The sequence below is a fragment of the Carcharhinus amblyrhynchos genome, chromosome 7 (genome assembly GCF_965287045.1).
Source record: "Carcharhinus amblyrhynchos chromosome 7, sCarAmb.v2.hapA, whole genome shotgun sequence".
In the NCBI taxonomy this organism is placed as follows: Eukaryota; Metazoa; Chordata; class Chondrichthyes; order Carcharhiniformes; family Carcharhinidae; genus Carcharhinus; species Carcharhinus amblyrhynchos.
Window position 1 is genome coordinate 63,714,238 of NC_137330.1, and position 17,333 is coordinate 63,731,570.

The window sequence follows — 17,333 nt, forward strand, 5'->3', positions numbered from 1 at the left end:
GAAACATTTTTACTTTGTATGTTGCAACTAGCAAAACATTTGAAACCATGTAGCTATCTAAAATTGATTCTGCATACAACATATGAATTCGAGTGGGGAGAGAAAAAATCTACCTATCAGTTGTTTAAAATTTCAAACAAAATTCTTGTCTTTTTTAAGGAATAAGCTTTTTTTAAAAAAATAAGTTTTGACATAACGTTGAAGAAATAAAAGTTTTTTTTTCTGCTGATCCCTTAGATTTTATAATTCAGTTTTGCTGTAATTTCCAATCACCAATACCCACATCATCTCTGTGTACCATCTTAGACTTTGCAAGATGTTTGATCGTGTGGCCACTGTCCTAACATGTGCAAAAATGAAAGGGTTAGCTCAAACAGTTTCCTTGAAGCAAGGATATCCAACATTCTACTGGATGTTCTCTGTCTAGCCTTGAGTTGGAAGTAGACTTCTTGGTAGAATTGACACACGATTTCTCTTTGCAATTGAGCTTCGATACATTGGGGTTGGAAGATGGGAATCCAGCCAGGGAAATAATTTAGTCTGGAAAAGCTAAGGCAAAGGATGAGGGTTTCAGCAGCAGAGGAGCTGAGACGCGGCTGTCAGGAAATGTGGAGGTGGAAGTAGGTGATCTTAGTCATGGTGTGGATATGTGATTGGAAACACATTCTGGGCTAAAATGCAATACTAAGGTTGCAGATGGTCTGGTTCAAGCTCAAAAATTTTACCAAGGGAGGGAGGTGGAATCAGGCTGGGGAATGGAATTTGTGCCATGGGCCAAAGACAGTGGGGTAATCCTTCCCTTTGTCCCATCTCTTGATTGACCACAACAAAATATATTTTTATTTGTGCTGTGCCTTTAAAGAACAGACACTTAACAGAATTTATTACAAATTTAAATTAAAATATAAACATTTATTTCTCTCAACATCTGGAAATGTATGCAACAAACACCCATTCCTTACTCTTTCTCTAACGCATAAACACATGCACACTCAAAAAGGTGAATTCCAAAGATGGAATATATACTTAACATATAACTTAGAAAAGTCAATATTACTCTGCTTCTCCAAGAAGGTAATCAAAAGTTCTACAGGCCTTGAAATGTTTTTTCCGTTCACTGAAGAAGTTGTTTCCAATTCTGACAATGCTGTGTCATTGGGAAATGTAAAAGGAAAAGGATTCAATGGCAATGTTTTCTGTTTGTTCTTTACCAGGGAACTGAGCATTTAATAGGTCATGGAAAAGGATAATAGTCCTTCTTACATTTTATGGAACTTGAATGAATGAGGAAGAATCTAAAATTCCATACAACAGTCAGCATAGGTTCCTCTTGGCAAGTTTAATGTTCAGATACAAACTTTAACAGTATTTCATCAATTTGTTTTCAGTTGCCAACTTGATACTGCTGAAGTTGTGTGTTTTGCATTTCCCATGTTGCATCTGTCAACTCCATGTTGCTTTTCAGGTCAATGAATGAGGGCTGTAATTCAGAATGAATCTATGTATACAATCAATTAGGACATTAAAATCACCTTGCAATTGAGAAATTTCATGAGGAAAATGGTTCCAGCTGATTTTTGTTTTTTGAAGTCCTCTTCCATCCTTTATGTCTGATGATATGAGTTTGTTTGAATTCTGTACTGCATAATGAATGAATCAGATGGCTCAATCAGCCAAGATCTGAGCAAAGGACTCAATCCAAAGTTTACACTAAGTTTACTGTTGTTTGCAAAAAAGGGCACAGACATTGCCTCATTTTGTCTCAGGGCCCCTAAATTTGTTAGCAGCAGTGGTTTCTGTTGCTAATAAACAGAACTTCTACAGGATGACAGGATTGGGCTCAGTTGAGATTTTTTTTCCCTTTTTGAGTAGCTTGTTGATGCTTTTATAAAAGGTTGATTTGGGTGAGGTATTAGAGGTCCCTGTCACCTGCTGAACTCAGTGCACACAGAGGGAAAAGACGTGAAAGCAAGTTTAGCTAAAAGCCAAAATCTAGTATTGAGTAATTGTTTTTTATTAATTGTCAAACCTCTGCCACTTTTGATTTTAAAAAATGCTGATCATCCCTTGCACATTTGCTGGATTACACTTTGGAATCAAAATTAACGATTTGTAGATGATCTACAGATGCTTTTAATGCAACTTCAGTACTTATAATTCACAAAATGCAAGAGGAATTCCCACAGATAAGCATTGCAGCCAAACATTCAGCTTAAAAGAATTTGGGCTAAATTAAACAATATTGCTCCCATAGTGGTATTACGGTAGAACTCTGCCTAAATTAGAGGGATCATTGTGACTGTGCAAACAATGCAGTTATACTTTATAGAGGTAGTTAATGCTGTAATCTACGATCCATCTCAACAAGCATGAAATAGTTTTATTGAAAAGCAAAGCTGCAAGGAGAACGGGAGGACGTTTACAGTTTGAGTTGTCCTTGCAGGGGAGTCAGAAATATTTTTTTCTCTGCCTGGGCCAAGCAAGGGAATTCTGGTGATGATATTGGAACCATGGGAATGGTCTTTGCTATTGGATTTCACCTTGGGCCACTAAGCCTCCGGCTCTGGTGGCAGGAACCCTTAGGGGAGATAATTCCTTGCAGCTGGAAGTGTCCCCATGTGGTGGGGAACTACTAACAGCTGCTTACAAGGCCCTTCATTATTGAATTAAGTGTCCAGCTACCGGAGGCAGACAACTATTTCACTCCCAGCCATGTCACTAGGAAAACGATTCAGCAGCAAGATTGTGCCAAAGAACAATTCCAACTTGGCTCATCAGCATTTTACCAGCAACCCAATGTGACCTGCCATCCAGGAGCCAGTGAAATTCGGCTCATGATATGAACATGGCAATGTTCAGTAGTATAAAATCATAAATATGTGCACTCTTGTCTTATGAAGTTCACTTGAAATAAATAACTAGAGAAAAGTATGCAAAGCTATTGACACTGACTCATCTCACATGTGGGAAATCTGTGTAATAACAATGAGCACCTGTCACTGCATGAACATGTTAATTTTACATGTTTAATTCTATTAAAGCTGTAAAAAATATTTAAATATATGAAATGCAACATGCTTGCAAGTTATTTCACTGACCTTTTTTGCCAGGTTGAGGGGAAGAGAATGGTGCAGTCATTCTTTGCTTTTTGGCATAGTTCATTTTCTGATATAATTTTTCACTCCACAAATCGAAAATTCCTGAAGAGTTCCCCTATATTTTATTATTGCTGAACATAAGTAATTTAATGTCAAACTGTACAATGCATTATCATAATTTGATTGTTAGCAATAAAGGCCAAGTTTTGAATAAATAAAACCATGATTGACTTTAATATACTCTGCATGGGCTAAAGTGACTATAAGGCCACCTCCTACACAGTTACGATTCTTCTATGGTTGTTCAGTCCTTTGCCTAGACCACCAAAATCATCTGTGCAGATAATCCTCACTTGAATAATGTAAAATAATTGTTTTTCTGTGAAACCATCCCAGACTTGATCGTAATATTTTTGGGTATTTTTTGTAATTCCATGTGATGTGCATGGTCACATGATGTTGCATGCATTTCTCAAGCAGTGTCAATATGTGACAAAATTAGTGGTAGTTTTTACTGATATCACTATGCATTGGTCTTCTCCAAGTGCTGTAACGTCACAGTTGCATAATGTGCATTTTCTGTTGGTTGCAGACAGTGCAAAAATTGAAAACTAGAACTATATTTTAAAGAAAATAGAGTGCCACAATGTCCAGGATAAGATCCCAATCCTGTTAGAAAGTGCTTGATTTGTCGTAGCATCATGTCCTCAAATCTCTTTCATTATGTTGGAGTGTAACTGTATCCATTAGTCCTGGGAGGACATTGTTTTGTTTACTATTTGGTTTTTATTTCATTTCAAAATCACTGCTGGACAAAACAAATATAGCCTGTTAAATTGGTTCAGATTCAACCCTAAAATTAAAAGGTTTAAATGAGTCAGACAATAAAAATATGATTTGGATTAAATTTTATATCTATACGTCAAAGTTGCACTGAACCTGAATGTGTGTTTTTTTTTTGTTTTTTGCTGCTCTTTTTGACAAAGTGCCCATTGCAGGTGAGTGGTGTATTTTGCAAAACAACAATGGGCAATGTAGGATGTGTAGAAACTATGTAATATGGTGAAATGTATATTTGTCCATGAATTCTTGATAGGATTTATGAACCTATGACTGTTTTCACATATGTCAGTATTGAAGGATAAATCACATGGACCCACTATTTGAACAGATCTATGCCTTTCAATCTCAAATCAGTTCCCTTTTCCTGGATTGGAGCATTCCACTACTGCAATGTCCTCTTTTGAGTATTGGTCAGCCAATAACTGTGCAAGCACAAGATCTGAATTGGTTTAAATAATTATTCAGTTACAGATTTTAGGAAGGGAAATTTTGCATTTACAGCATTGGATTTCTACCAGTATTATGATATTGGATACATCTCATGTTAAGTGGATATAAGCCACCTTTATATATTTTCTAAATGGTTCTGTGCATTTCCCTGTAGGCATGCCAGGTATGTGATTGAACAAAAGTAGAAATAAATAGTGAAACATGCTGAATAGATTATACTGCTTATTTCCAAATAAATTATTTGTTTAATTCTGAAGCCAAGAGCAGACAAATTCTAACTTATAATACATTGCATACAAAGTTTATGTTTCAGAACAAAGCCTATGGGAATAGAACTTATGTAGGCATTTTGTATACATATGCATTGGCTACAATGATTTTATAAACATTTATATAGCTATGATTAGGTCATTGGATTCTGCATTAATTTGAATTATAACTTTGGATTATGCTTATCCAGTAGAAATGTGTAGGTAGACTTCAGTCACTTCCATTGCAAACTTTTTTTTGTAAGATTGTTTCTTCGAATTGCAAGGCAAGTCAACATTTCCAAAACTGCATATAATTTACCTCCAGTGCGTCAGGCAATTTGTGGAGGAGTTGTGCACTTAATAAATCATTCTTTATCCACCTAGATGAAAACCACACAGTATCAGCAGAGTCAAGCCGCTTATTAGATGTTCCCCGTTATCACTGTGACCCCACGGAGTCTCCATACCAGACTGGCCAACTCCATCCTGCTATTCGTGTTGCAGACTTATTGCAGCATATCAACTTGATGAAAACATCAGAGGGCTATGGTTTCAAAGAGGAATATGAGGTAAAAATATTGTGCAAGACTCATAAATAACTATACAATAAGACAATGTGTAACTTGAAATCTAGCTTTCTCATATGCAAGGATGCACTAATGTTTTGGGGCCTAGCCAAGCTTGCTATTCACAGTAATATTTAACTCTGAAACATGGCTAGCTTGGTGATTATTCTATATGAAAGCAAAATCCTCCAGCCTAACTTTGCACAATGCTGTTGAGCGTATGTTAACAAAACTGGGTCAGCCTTTGTGGGTTCAGAGGTGTTAATTGCGCTGCAAGTGGTCTGGGAATGTTAAGGTCTTGCTTAGAACTTCCCCTAATCTTGTTATACGACAGAATCAAGCTGACGTGCAAAAATTACACGCTTCTTGTGATCTGCGTAGGATTTGTCTTTTCAAGCAGTAGTTTTTAAATCTTTCTGAACGTAACCCCAAGTTACAAGTAGATGATGCAAGCTTGCTTTGAATTATTAAGCAGCTTTATTCCAATGTACGATTAATGTACAAACCTGAAATTTATCATCAGATTCAATTAGTTTAGCTTGATAAAACATGTCTCCTTGAAATAAGGCAGACTTAAGGAACGTATGCCGTTCAAGGCTGCTCTGCAATTCCATAAGATTGTGGATAGTTTTTGTTACCTCAATTGCACTTTCCCAAACTATGCCCTTATTCACCTTATATCCATAAATTTATCAATCTCAATTTTGAATATACTCAACAACTAATTTTTACAAAGAATCACAAGTAATTGTATGAAGAAATTTCTCCTCGGCTTCAGTCCTAAATACCCAATCCCTTATTCTCAAATTGTGACCACTATTTCTAGACTCCGAACCTCTTGTCAAGCCCCTTAAGAATTTAGTATATTTTAATAAGATCACCTTTCAGTCTTCTAAACTCCAGGAAACATAGGCCAAGTGTACTCAGTGTCTCATTGTATGACAAGCTACTAGTAGTAGAAAAATTCTTGTTGAGGAGTAGTCACTTTAGTGAAAAGAATGAATATTCATTTAAATTGCAAGCAAATGGGGTTTATTGAGCAATAAAGATTGATACTTAACATTTCATCATGCGGGTATGGCACAATATGCAAGTTCAATGTGCTTCATTCTGTTTTTCCCATGGATCCTTTGACACTGGGATCTTTCTTTTGCATCATGATGTCCTTCAAGGTTTTTGCTTGCCAAGTCAATGCTAACATGCATAAATGTCTGTTTGGAGCATTAAGACTTCAGTTTTGAGTGCATTATTTTCCAATGCACAACTTCTCAGACAACCTTAGCTGCATAAGATTCAGTTTACTTTAACTGCTGAAGCACCACATTGCACAGTTCCCAGGTAACCATTCACATTCTCTCTCTCTCTCTGTGCCTCTTTCGCAGATCATCCCTCTCTCTGTCTGCCCCTCGCCCTCTGGCCGTCTGTCTGCCCCTCGCCCTCTGGCCGTCTGTCTGCCCCTCGCCCTCTGGTCATCTGTCTGCCCCTCGCCCTCTGGCCGTCTGTCTGCCCCTCGCCCTCTGGCCGTCTGTCTGCCCCTCGCCCTCTGGCCGTCTGTCTGCCCCTCGCCTCTACATTAACAAACCAGGGGAGCCTTCAGAAGAAAGAAGATTTTGAGAGCCCATCAAGTAGGGGCAGGCAGAGGATGACCTTGCAAATAGGAATAAATAAGTACCTGAACATGTGTCGTGTTCAGACTGAAGTAACATCTAATCTATTGCAGGCCCTGAAACAGGATTAGCTGCATCTCGTATGTTACTGTACTCTGTAACTCTTGGAATGAATCTCCAGATATATCAGCTGCATTGTTACCCTGTGTGTGTTTAGAACTGTTCTGCTTATGTGCTGTGACTATATTTTTATGATGTGGAGATGATGGTGTTGGGCTGGGGTAAGCACAGTAATTAAGTCACAACACCAGTTTAAAGTCCAACAGGTTTATTTGGTAGCACAAACCATAAGCTTTCGGAGTGCTGCTCCTTCATCAGGTGAGTGGGAGTTGTCCACAAACAGGGCATATAAAAACACAAACTCAGTATTGTAAACTGAGTTTGTCTTTTTATGCCCTGTTTGTGAACACAACTCCCACTTGAACTTGAGGGTACACTCGGGCAACGCTGCTGCCAGTCCTGTGTGAGGAACTCCCATGATATGGCATAAAGGACCATCAAGATGAACATCAAGAGCAGCTTCAATAGGGCAAATTGAATGCTGCTCATAATCCATCAATGGTAAAGGCCATTTGTGAGACTGGTCTTTGAGACAAGAAGAGTAATACCTTGTGGAGGTCACATATAAGTCTCTGTGAAGTGCAAGGAGTCGTCAGTTAAAGTTGTGGTGGTGCATTTGAAAATTGTGACTTTAAGTGAGTGCTACGTTCCCATAGGAAACAATGTTAGAGCCACAGTTAGGTTCCTTCAGACATTTCTGCCTGGATAAAATGATGTACAAGTTGAAACACCATGATACATGTGCAGCACTGTGCATTCTTTGCTAAAATGACTTCCAAAATAAAATATGTCTTTAAATATAAAAGAAGTAGAATATACAACACAGTAAGAAATTACAGTACACTCACCTAAAGTACAATACTCTTAGATTGAGGAAGCTCCATCTGGTGGCAGGTAGCAGATGGAGACATAAGACTCCCTTAGCTGACCAATGTCTGCCACTAGATGGGTCTCAGGACTTCAGTGCAAATTCAGCAGCAGAGGAGCCAGGAGTGAAGCCAGTGGAGGAGGCGAGAGTGAAGCCAGTGGAGGAGGCGAGAGTGAAGCTGCAAGAACAGACCCAGGGACTAAGGTAAGAACAGAGGCTGGGATGCAACATCGGAGGCATGGCCAGGAAGCAGTATCCAGAGGCAAGACTGCGGAACAAGGTCGGCCATGGAGGAAAGAGAAATGGAGAACGAGAGCGCAAGTGCTCCGAAAAGGTCATGTGAACAGGCAGGTCGCAGAAGAGGAAGTCTGTGGTGCTAAAGTGAAACTGGCAATGCTAATTGGATAAAATGACATTAAATTAATGACATGAAAGTGAAATAAAGTTAAGCAGACACTTACTGTAATTCTAGTGATGTTACTAAAATGTCTCCTGGTTTCAACTATAAATTCAAAAGAAATTGAGGTGAAGGAATGATGATTTTTTGTAGGCCCCTGATAAGTGAAATAGCATTACTATCCAAAAGATAGCTAATAAATATTATTAATAAATAAGGCCTGTTGCCTGTAGGATGCCAAGACATACTGGATACCTGTGTCCTAATATTGTCGCTATATTCTTCCTTGTGGAAACTGCTTCCACCTGAAATGAAATGGCTACTAAACTGGTAGCCTACATGTAACTGCTACTGTTAACTTCTTCATCGCATTCATGTATTCTGCTGTTCATGAAACAATACCTGGACTTCCTAGCATTTACAAAGTCTATTGAGAGGTTTGACCATCTCTGCAGAACCTGGAATAAAGCTATGTAAGTAACTTACCAATCCCAAAGCAAAGTGAAGACTTGGATACTGGGCAGAGACTACTGCTAAATGACTTCTATCTTGTGACCATCTGGACTCAGCTTAAGTGTTATCAAGATTTCCAGGAAAACAACATTTTTAATTATGGTTTAGCTACATAAGGATATATGATCTCAAATTATGATATCAAATTATCTAATTATGACCTCAAACAATAATTTGAGATGTTCATCAACTGTTGCAACGAAGAGTAAATCATCCACATACTGCAACATACATTCAAATCTTCATCAAAGAAATCCTTGTTGTCAGTCTTCACCTTGTAAGGCAAATATATCCTTATGTAGCTAAACCAAAACTGTGTATGTTATTTTGGGCGAGGTCTAATTATGCCCTTATACAACAACAGTAAAGCTCTGCTTCAATCCCTTTATAATTAAAGCTAAAATATAATTTGCCATCCTAATTCTTGAAATACATGCACCTTAATTTCCTGTGATTTGTTACAAGGACAGCCAAGCACTTCTAAATACAAACATTTCAGTCTCCATTTTTTAAAAAAAGTCCCTTGTTTTGATTTGCTCACCACATTCACACTTGTTCACATTTTGTTCCATCTGCTGTGTTTTGCTCATTTGTTTAATCTATTATATCTTTTTGCAGTCCCTTTGTCTTCTCCTCAGGTTCCTTTCTGATCTCACTTTGTATTGTCAGCAAACATTGCACTTTATTATGCTGGGTTCCCTCATCAATCTGCCAAACTGAAAATAACCCATTCATTCCTAGCCTCCAATTTCTAATTGATAACTAGCCCTCAATTTATGCCAATATGTTTCTTCTAATCCTCATCTTATTGAATGCATTTAGAAATTTGAAATGCACTTCATCCATCAGTCCCATTTCACTCCACTTTATATACCCAACTAGTTAAAACCTCAAAAAAATTTTGTCAAGTATGGGCATGATGCACCAAATGACCTGCTGTGCTGTAATCATTCTATGATTGTAAGCACAATTTTCCTTTTGCAAATCCATGTTGAGCCTGCTTAGTCATGTGATTTTCACAGTGCCATATATTACATGTCTAATAATAGATTCAAGCATTTTCCTGAATAATCATGTCAGGCTAATTAGCCTGTAGTTCCCTAATTTCCCTCTCTCTCCTTTCCTGAACAGCGGGCTCATGTTTGCAAATTCTGGTGCACTATGACAGTTCTAGAATCTCACAAAACCTTCAGGAGGTTGCTGAGAGCACAAGTTTGGTACACACAGAACTTTGTATTTTCAGCTAGTTTGCTATTGATCCAGATTTGACTTATCAATGTTAACATGACAACGACGGCCTTGGCAATTGTGGTGGTGATTTTAGCGTCAACAGGCAATTTCCTGCTAATCGATGATCCAAGGTATATGAAGTTGTCAATAACCTTCAGAGTGAGCAAATAGCAACTTATTGATTAGGTCATTGGCCTTGGCAGTTGTCAGACTTTTGAATGGACCTTCCTTATATTAAGTTGATCTTTCTCTACACCCTAGCTATAACTAACCAGTGTCTTGCTGCAACTGTACAGGGCACTGGTGAGGCCGCAGCTGGAGTACTGTGTGCAGTTTTGGTCGCCGCACTTGCGCAAGGATATTTTGGCCTTGGAGGCAGTGCAGAGGAGGTTCACTAGGCTGATACCAGAGTTGAGGGGGTTGAACTATGAGGAGAGGCTGAATAAACTAGGCTTGTACTCGTTAGAGTTTAGAAGAATGAGGGGAGATCTCATTGAGACATATAAGATGATGAATGGGATGGATAGGATAGAGGTGGAGAGGCTCTTCCCGCTCAGAAAGGACAGTAGGACTAGAGGGCATAGCCTCAAGATAAGGGGGGGGGGGGGGGGGCAGTTTAGAACGGAGTTGAGGAGGAACTTCTTCACTCAAAGGATGGTGAATCTCTGGAATTCTCTGCCCGTTGAAGTGGTGGAGGCTGCCTCGTTAAATATATTTAAGACACGGGTAGATAGGTTTTTGATAGGCAAGGGGATTAAGGGTTTTGGGGAGAAGGCGGGAAAGTGGAACTGAGCCACTTCAGATCAGCCATGATTTTATTGAATGGCGGGGCAGGCTCGAAGGGCTAGATGGCCTACTCCTGCTCCTATTTCTTATGTTCTTATGTGCACTCTCTCCTTTTCTCCTTTATGTACAGTATGCTCTGTACAGTGCACTTTTCACTATATGCTAATACTATATATAAATCAAATCAAAATCACACACCATCATGACTTACAAATATATCACCGTTCCTTCATTGTCTTTGGGTCAAAATCCAGGAACTCCCTTCCAAGCAGCACTGGCTGTACCTACATTACGTAGGCTGCAGTAGTTCAAGAAGCCAAATTACCACCACCGTCCCAAGAACAATTAGGAATGGGTATTAAAGACTATTCGGTGATGCCCTCATTCTGTGAAAAAATAATTCTTAACACATCCAACATTTCACCTAATTCACAATTGTGTTATCTATTTAATATGTTACCTGCACTTCTTTTGCTTCATCTTGCACTTTATCTTATTCATTATCCAGAGTGTGTTTTTTTCCCCTATTTGAATGCACCTTGGTGTATCCTGAATGTACTCTACAAATGATTTCTGTTCTCAGTTCTTTACATTTTTACTATCACAATCTCTATTATGTTAATTCCAGTCTCTCCTTTTAACTGCTTATCATTCTTACTTTTCTCTGTCATTGCCTTGCAATCCCATTAGGAGGTGATCTGTAGAACATACAAACTGATGTTTTTACCATTTACGTTTATTGTTTCTTGGCTATGCCAAATAAATTCCTGTGATGCATAGCAATCCTCTTCTTAACCAATGATGCTATCCCCTCCTTTTATTCTTTCCCTATCTTTGCTGAACATCTTGAATCTAGGAGTAATGCCTGTCTTGTTCTTCCTTTGAGCCATATCTCCATTATTGCTTAATGTTTCTACATGATCATCTGCAGCTCACCAATCTTATGTACCACACAGTGCATCTTAACATACATGCACAATAACCCTAATTTAGACATTATTCAATTCCTTCTTAGTCCATCCACCTAATACTTTGTATTTCCGACCCTCCTAATGTTCTGTGCACCTGAGTGTTTCTGTCTGCTTTGACCTCCTGATTCACACTCCCCTACCAATTTAGTTTAAACGCCCTCCAAAGCATTAACAAATTATCCCACAAGGAGCCTCATCCCAGTTGTGTTTGGGTGAGATCCGTTCAGCTTGAATGGATTTCATTATCCCCAGAATTGGTCCAAATGTCTTAGGAATCTAAAGCCCACCCTCCTGCAACATCTTTCCAGCCACACATTTATCTACTTTATCCTTCAATTTCTATAATCGCATGTTGTACTGGAAATAATCCAGAGATTGCTAACATTAACGTTCTGCTTGCTTGTTTTTGCTGTAATTCCCAAAATACTGATTTGGGGACGACATTTCTCTTTCTGCCGTTGTCATTATCACCAACGTGGACCACAACTATTGGCTGTTCACCCTCCCACCTCAGAGTGCTGTGCAGTTGCTCAGTGACATCCTTTACCCCGGCACCAGGGAGGCAACATATCATCCACATTTGCGGCCACAGAAACACATGTCTGTTACTCTAACTATCAAATCCTCTATCATTATTGCTTTTCCAATCTTCTGTCTGTCCTCTGGCATAGCTGACACAAAAACTTGTTGGACTTTTACCTGGTCTTGTGAGACTTCTTACTATAGCTGACCCAGCCATGGCGCCATGGATTTGGCTCTGGCTGCTCATGCAAGATGAAGCCTTTCTCTCACTGGTATTGTATTACTTTCACATCATCTGCATTACCTTCTTTACTTGCCTGATGGTCACCCATTCCCCCTCTCCTTGCATATGCTTAAGTTGAGAGGTGATTACACATATAAGCGAGCTGTCAACAAAGCTCTCAACCTCATAGTTGCAGCTCAGTGACATCTGTGGAGAGGGATAACTTCTAAATAGAAACTTGAAATTCCCAGTTGATAGCTGAAAGGATGATGTAACAAGATTTCTATGTTTAAGATAATTACTATAATAAAAAAAACTAAACACTATCTTTGTAGGAAGCTTGTATTTTAAAATCACAGAATAGAATAGTGGGCGAGAAGAGGATTGGGAGAGGTTTAAATGTCAACAAAGATTGACAAAGAAGTTGATAAAGAAGGGTAGGAGAAACTATGAAGCTGGGCTAGCGCTTAATATGAAAAAGGATAGTGAGAGTTTTTATAAATATATAAAAAGGAAAAGGCTGGCTAGGGTGAATATTCGTCCCTTAGAGGATGAGAAGGGGGACATAGTGGTAGGGGATGGGGATATGGCGGAGGTCTTGAATAACTTTTTTGTTTCGGTCTTCATGGAGGAGGACGTGAATAATTTGCCGGATGTTAGAGATGGAAAGGTGGTAGGACTGGAGGGTCTCGATGACATTACTGTTACTAGAGAGGTGGCGCTCGACAGACTGGAGGGGCTGATTGTGGACAAGTCCCCAGGACCGGATGGAATGCATCCGAGGGTCCTGAAAGAAATGGCGGAGGTTATAGTGGATGCCTTGGTGGTTATTTTCCAGACGTCGCTGGATTCCGGGGAAATGCCGGAAGATTGGAAAACGGCTAATGTTACGCCGTTGTTTAAGAAGGGTGCCAGGCAAAAGGCGGGGAATTATAGGCCTGTTAGTTTAACGTCTGTTGTAGGTAAAATGTTAGAATCCGTCATCAAGGAGGAAATAGCGAGGCATCTTGAGGGGAACTGCTTGATAGAGCAGACGCAGCACGGTTTCGTTAAAGGGAAGTCGTGTCTAACAAATTTACTGGAGTTCTATGAGGATGTGTCTACGGCGGTGGATAGAGGAGAGCCGGTGGATGTGGTCTTTCTTGATTTTCAGAAGGCGTTTGACAAGGTACCTCACGAGGTTATTGCAGAAGGTCAGGGGGCATGGAGTTGGGGGTAGGGTGTTAGTGTGGATAGAGGACTGGTTGTCAAATAGGAGGCAGAGAGTGGGGGTCAATGGGTGCTATTCGGATTGGCAGATGGTGACTAGTGGAGTGCCCCAGGGGTCGGTGCTGGGGCCTCAGCTATTTACCATTTATATAGATGATCTGGAGGAGGGAACCGAGTGTATGGTGTCGAAATTTGCTGATGACACCAAAATTGATGGAAAGGCAAATTGTGCGGAGGGTGGGGAGAGTCTACAGAAGGATCTAGATAGGCTGGGCGAATGGGCCAGGAAATGGCAAATGGAATTTAATGTTGGCAAGTGCGAGGTGGTCCACTTTGGTAGGAATAATGGTAGGAAGGATTATTACTTACGTGGAGAAAAACTGCAGCAGGCGACGGTGCAGAGGGACCTCGGGGTCCTTGTGCATGAGTCGCAAAAACCCAGCCTGCAGGTGCAGCAGGTGGTCAGGAAGGCGAATGGGATGCTGGCCTTCATCGAGAGGGGGATTGAATGTAAAAGTAGGGAGGTCTTGCTGCGGCTGTATAGGGCATTGGTGAGGCCGCAGCTGGAGTACTGTGAGCAGTTTTGGGCGCCGTACTTATGCAAGGATATTTTAGCCTTGGAGGGAGTGCAGAGGAGGTTTACTAGGCTGATACCGGAGTTGAGGGGGTTGAACTATGAGGAGAGGCTGAATAAACTAGGCTTGTACTCGTTAGAGTTTAGAAGAATGAGGGGAGATCTCATTGAGACGTATAAGATGATGAATGGGATGGATAGGATAGAGGTGGAGAGACTCTTCCCGCTCAAAGGATAGTAGGACTAGGGGGCATAGCCTCAAGATAAAGGGGGGGCGGTTTAGAACAGAGTTGAGGAGGAACTTCTTCACTCAAAGGGTGGTGAATCTCTGGAATTCTCTGCCCGTTGAAGTGGTGGAGGCTGCCTCGCTAAATATTTTTAAGACGCGGGTTGATGGGTTTTTGATGAGAGAGGAGATTAAGGGTTATGGGGAGAGGGCGGGAATGTGGAACTGAGCCACGACAGATCAGCCATGATCTTATTGAATGGCGGGGCAGGCTCGAAGGGCTAGTTGGCCTATTCCTGCTCCTATTTCTTATGTTCTTAATACCCCTTCTTATTTGTAGTACATACGAAAAATCTGGCATTTGTTACAATTGTCCCAAAGTAATTCTTAGCTCCCAAGGCTTTACTTCTGTTCTTTTCCTTTCTCAAATTGGTAATTTCCAGAACTGGCCTGGAAATTCTCCCTATAGGGCAAATTGTGCCGCTTTGTTTGAACTCCTCAGAAATATGGTCATTTGAATCAAGCTGCGAACTTCAATCCACATTCCAACGCACTGAACTGTCAGGAATTTTGCCCGCTATCTGTAATTTGACCCAGATCCTGGCAGACTAACCTTGTCTGTGAATTTTCCGAGATATTTTAGAAATCCTTCCCCCCTCAAAGCTCATTTCCCGGGCTGCATTGACTCACTTGAGCGTTGTAACCAGGTAGAAATGCTGATTAGCGATCTTTTGAGGGCACAACTCTTTTGCATCTTGGGGCTAAGTGAACAGTTTGCAGCACAAGTGTTTACAACCTGAGATTCTCAACACTTCTCTGGAATTTTAGATTCACTTGGATCTATCCATTGTTGGCCCCTGCTTCTTCCCAGAAAAGTAATTCGGGCGCCTTTTAATCTCCAACATGCGAACTAAGGGTTGCTGTCGGGCAAACTTCAGCGCTGGTCACATGACCCCCTTCATTTTCTCTTAAGTTAAAGACACAGACCCAAAATATAAGACACTTATTAACCTTACGATTATAACAGATTTAAGCAGATACATACAGCAGTGTTAGAAATATTTTGACTACCAGCACCAGCAGCTGACAGATAATCACTGATGTAACTTGCAGACAAAATTGGTTTATTTAAACTGAATCACTTGTTCCTTAGCTTGGTTCTCATTATTTAGATTCTCAGTTGTTGCAAACACATTGTTATCCAACCAACAAAATTCAACTTCAAATGAATATAGTAAAATTGATTGTTTTACCTGAAAGTACAGAATATGCCCTTATAGACAGTGTATTAGGATTACGACTCATTTGGTAACAAATTACCAGAAAAACAATATTGTGTCATTTTTTTCACACCACGGAAGATTGGGATTCATTAGAACTGAAATTAAATGTGTTAAGAAAGTATTCCAGTATAGCGATTGTTATTTTTCCTGGAAAAGCAATATATTCGTTAGCCATAGTACTCGCCATGAGTATAGATGGTACTGTGCTGGTTTTTGTTCTTATTTTTATTGAATTACTGTTTCAACTATGTTTTTTGTAATCTCTTTGGCTTGTCTCATGTCAAAACCTCAGGGTTTTGAGATTTGAAAACAAATGCGAGATAGTTCAAACCATTGAGCCAGTAGTTGTGGTTTTGCTGGCAACGTTTCCTGTAGAAATTTGCTGTTTCTGAGCAAATCCTGTTTGCACTTTATGATTAGCTAAAGAAATAGCAGAAAAGCCACATGTTGCTTCAAATTTGCTGCAGTTTATTATGTTTCACACCCGCAAAAATGACTTTTAAATAATTTACCATCCCAAATGATCTGATAATATTTCATGTAAAATATGCTGTTTAAATCTTGCAGTGTAGGGCACCTCAGTGTGAACAAAGAGACCTAGAAAATCTATGGCATGGAAGGAGGCTTTGCAGCCCACTGTGCCTGTGCAGACAGAGCACAGCAATCCAGCCTAATCCTCCTCCTCTAGCCCTTGATCCATATCTATGCAGGTTGCAGCACATCATCTTTACATCTAAGTATTTTTAAATGCATGAAGGTGCATCATGTATAATATTTATCCATGGTCAAAATTTTTCTTTTTTATTATTGTACAGTATATGTGTATAGAATTTAGAATTATTCACTTTTGGTTAAAATAATGCAGTTACTATAATTAGTGCATTTTAAGCAAGAGTTGTTAATTAGAAGATTTTTATGAAATTTAGATGTGTTGGCTTTCATGAAAGGCAGGAATCATTCTTGTCAACAAAATTGTTCTTTTGCAGAGTTTCTTTGAAGGGCAGTCTGCTTCCTGGGATGTTGCCAAGAAGGATCAGAACAGAACAAAGAATCGCTATGGAAATATTATAGCTTGTGAGTTGATCTATAAACAGCTATGATCCACAATTTATTGTTATTACAATTTGGACGTCTCTATGAGAATGTAACTTTTTAATCTGAATTTCTTCAGGTTATTCTATGGAACAGAAAAATGTCAAACATACAGCAATCTTTTGAATATTTTAAATTCACTCTTGTTCTTTCCTAAAATATCTTCTATTCATTTTGTTGCCTTTCTTTTCATGTCACACACTCAGGTTCTGCAACAAGAAGCACCTTATCAAATACTTGCTGACAAATCTACAACTATAACACTAGCCATTCACTTCAACTATGTACACTGTGATTGTCTCATAAAGTATAAATTGGTTGAGCATGATCTGTCCATTACAATCCAGGCTGGTTACTTCTGATGATGCCTGTTTCTCTAATTGTTCACTCATTTATCCTGCATTATGGATGCTAGAGGTTGATACACAGCTGAGATCAGACTAATTGCGATGTTCAAAATTGGGACAGATAATGGAGTCAAGGGTTCTGGTTTGCAGCCATGTT

The 17,333-nt window shown here is 39.6% G+C and overlaps 1 protein-coding gene across 9 annotated transcripts in view; it reads left to right on the forward strand.

The window, feature by feature from the left end:
* Nucleotides 1–17,333, forward strand: part of ptprk (protein tyrosine phosphatase receptor type K) — a 610,212-nt gene that overhangs the window by 534,550 nt on the left and 58,329 nt on the right. For 8 of the 9 annotated variants that reach the window (XM_080192477.1, XM_080192478.1, XM_080192479.1 and 5 more), the window contains 2 exons: nt 5,027–5,211; nt 16,724–16,811. In XM_080192477.1, coding sequence (XP_080048603.1) covers nt 5,027–5,211; nt 16,724–16,811 — 273 coding nt within the window. Of the gene's footprint in view, nt 1–4,084; nt 4,097–5,026; nt 5,212–16,723; nt 16,812–17,333 lie in introns of all 9 variants that reach the window. The other variant, XM_080192485.1, reaches the window with a different exon arrangement.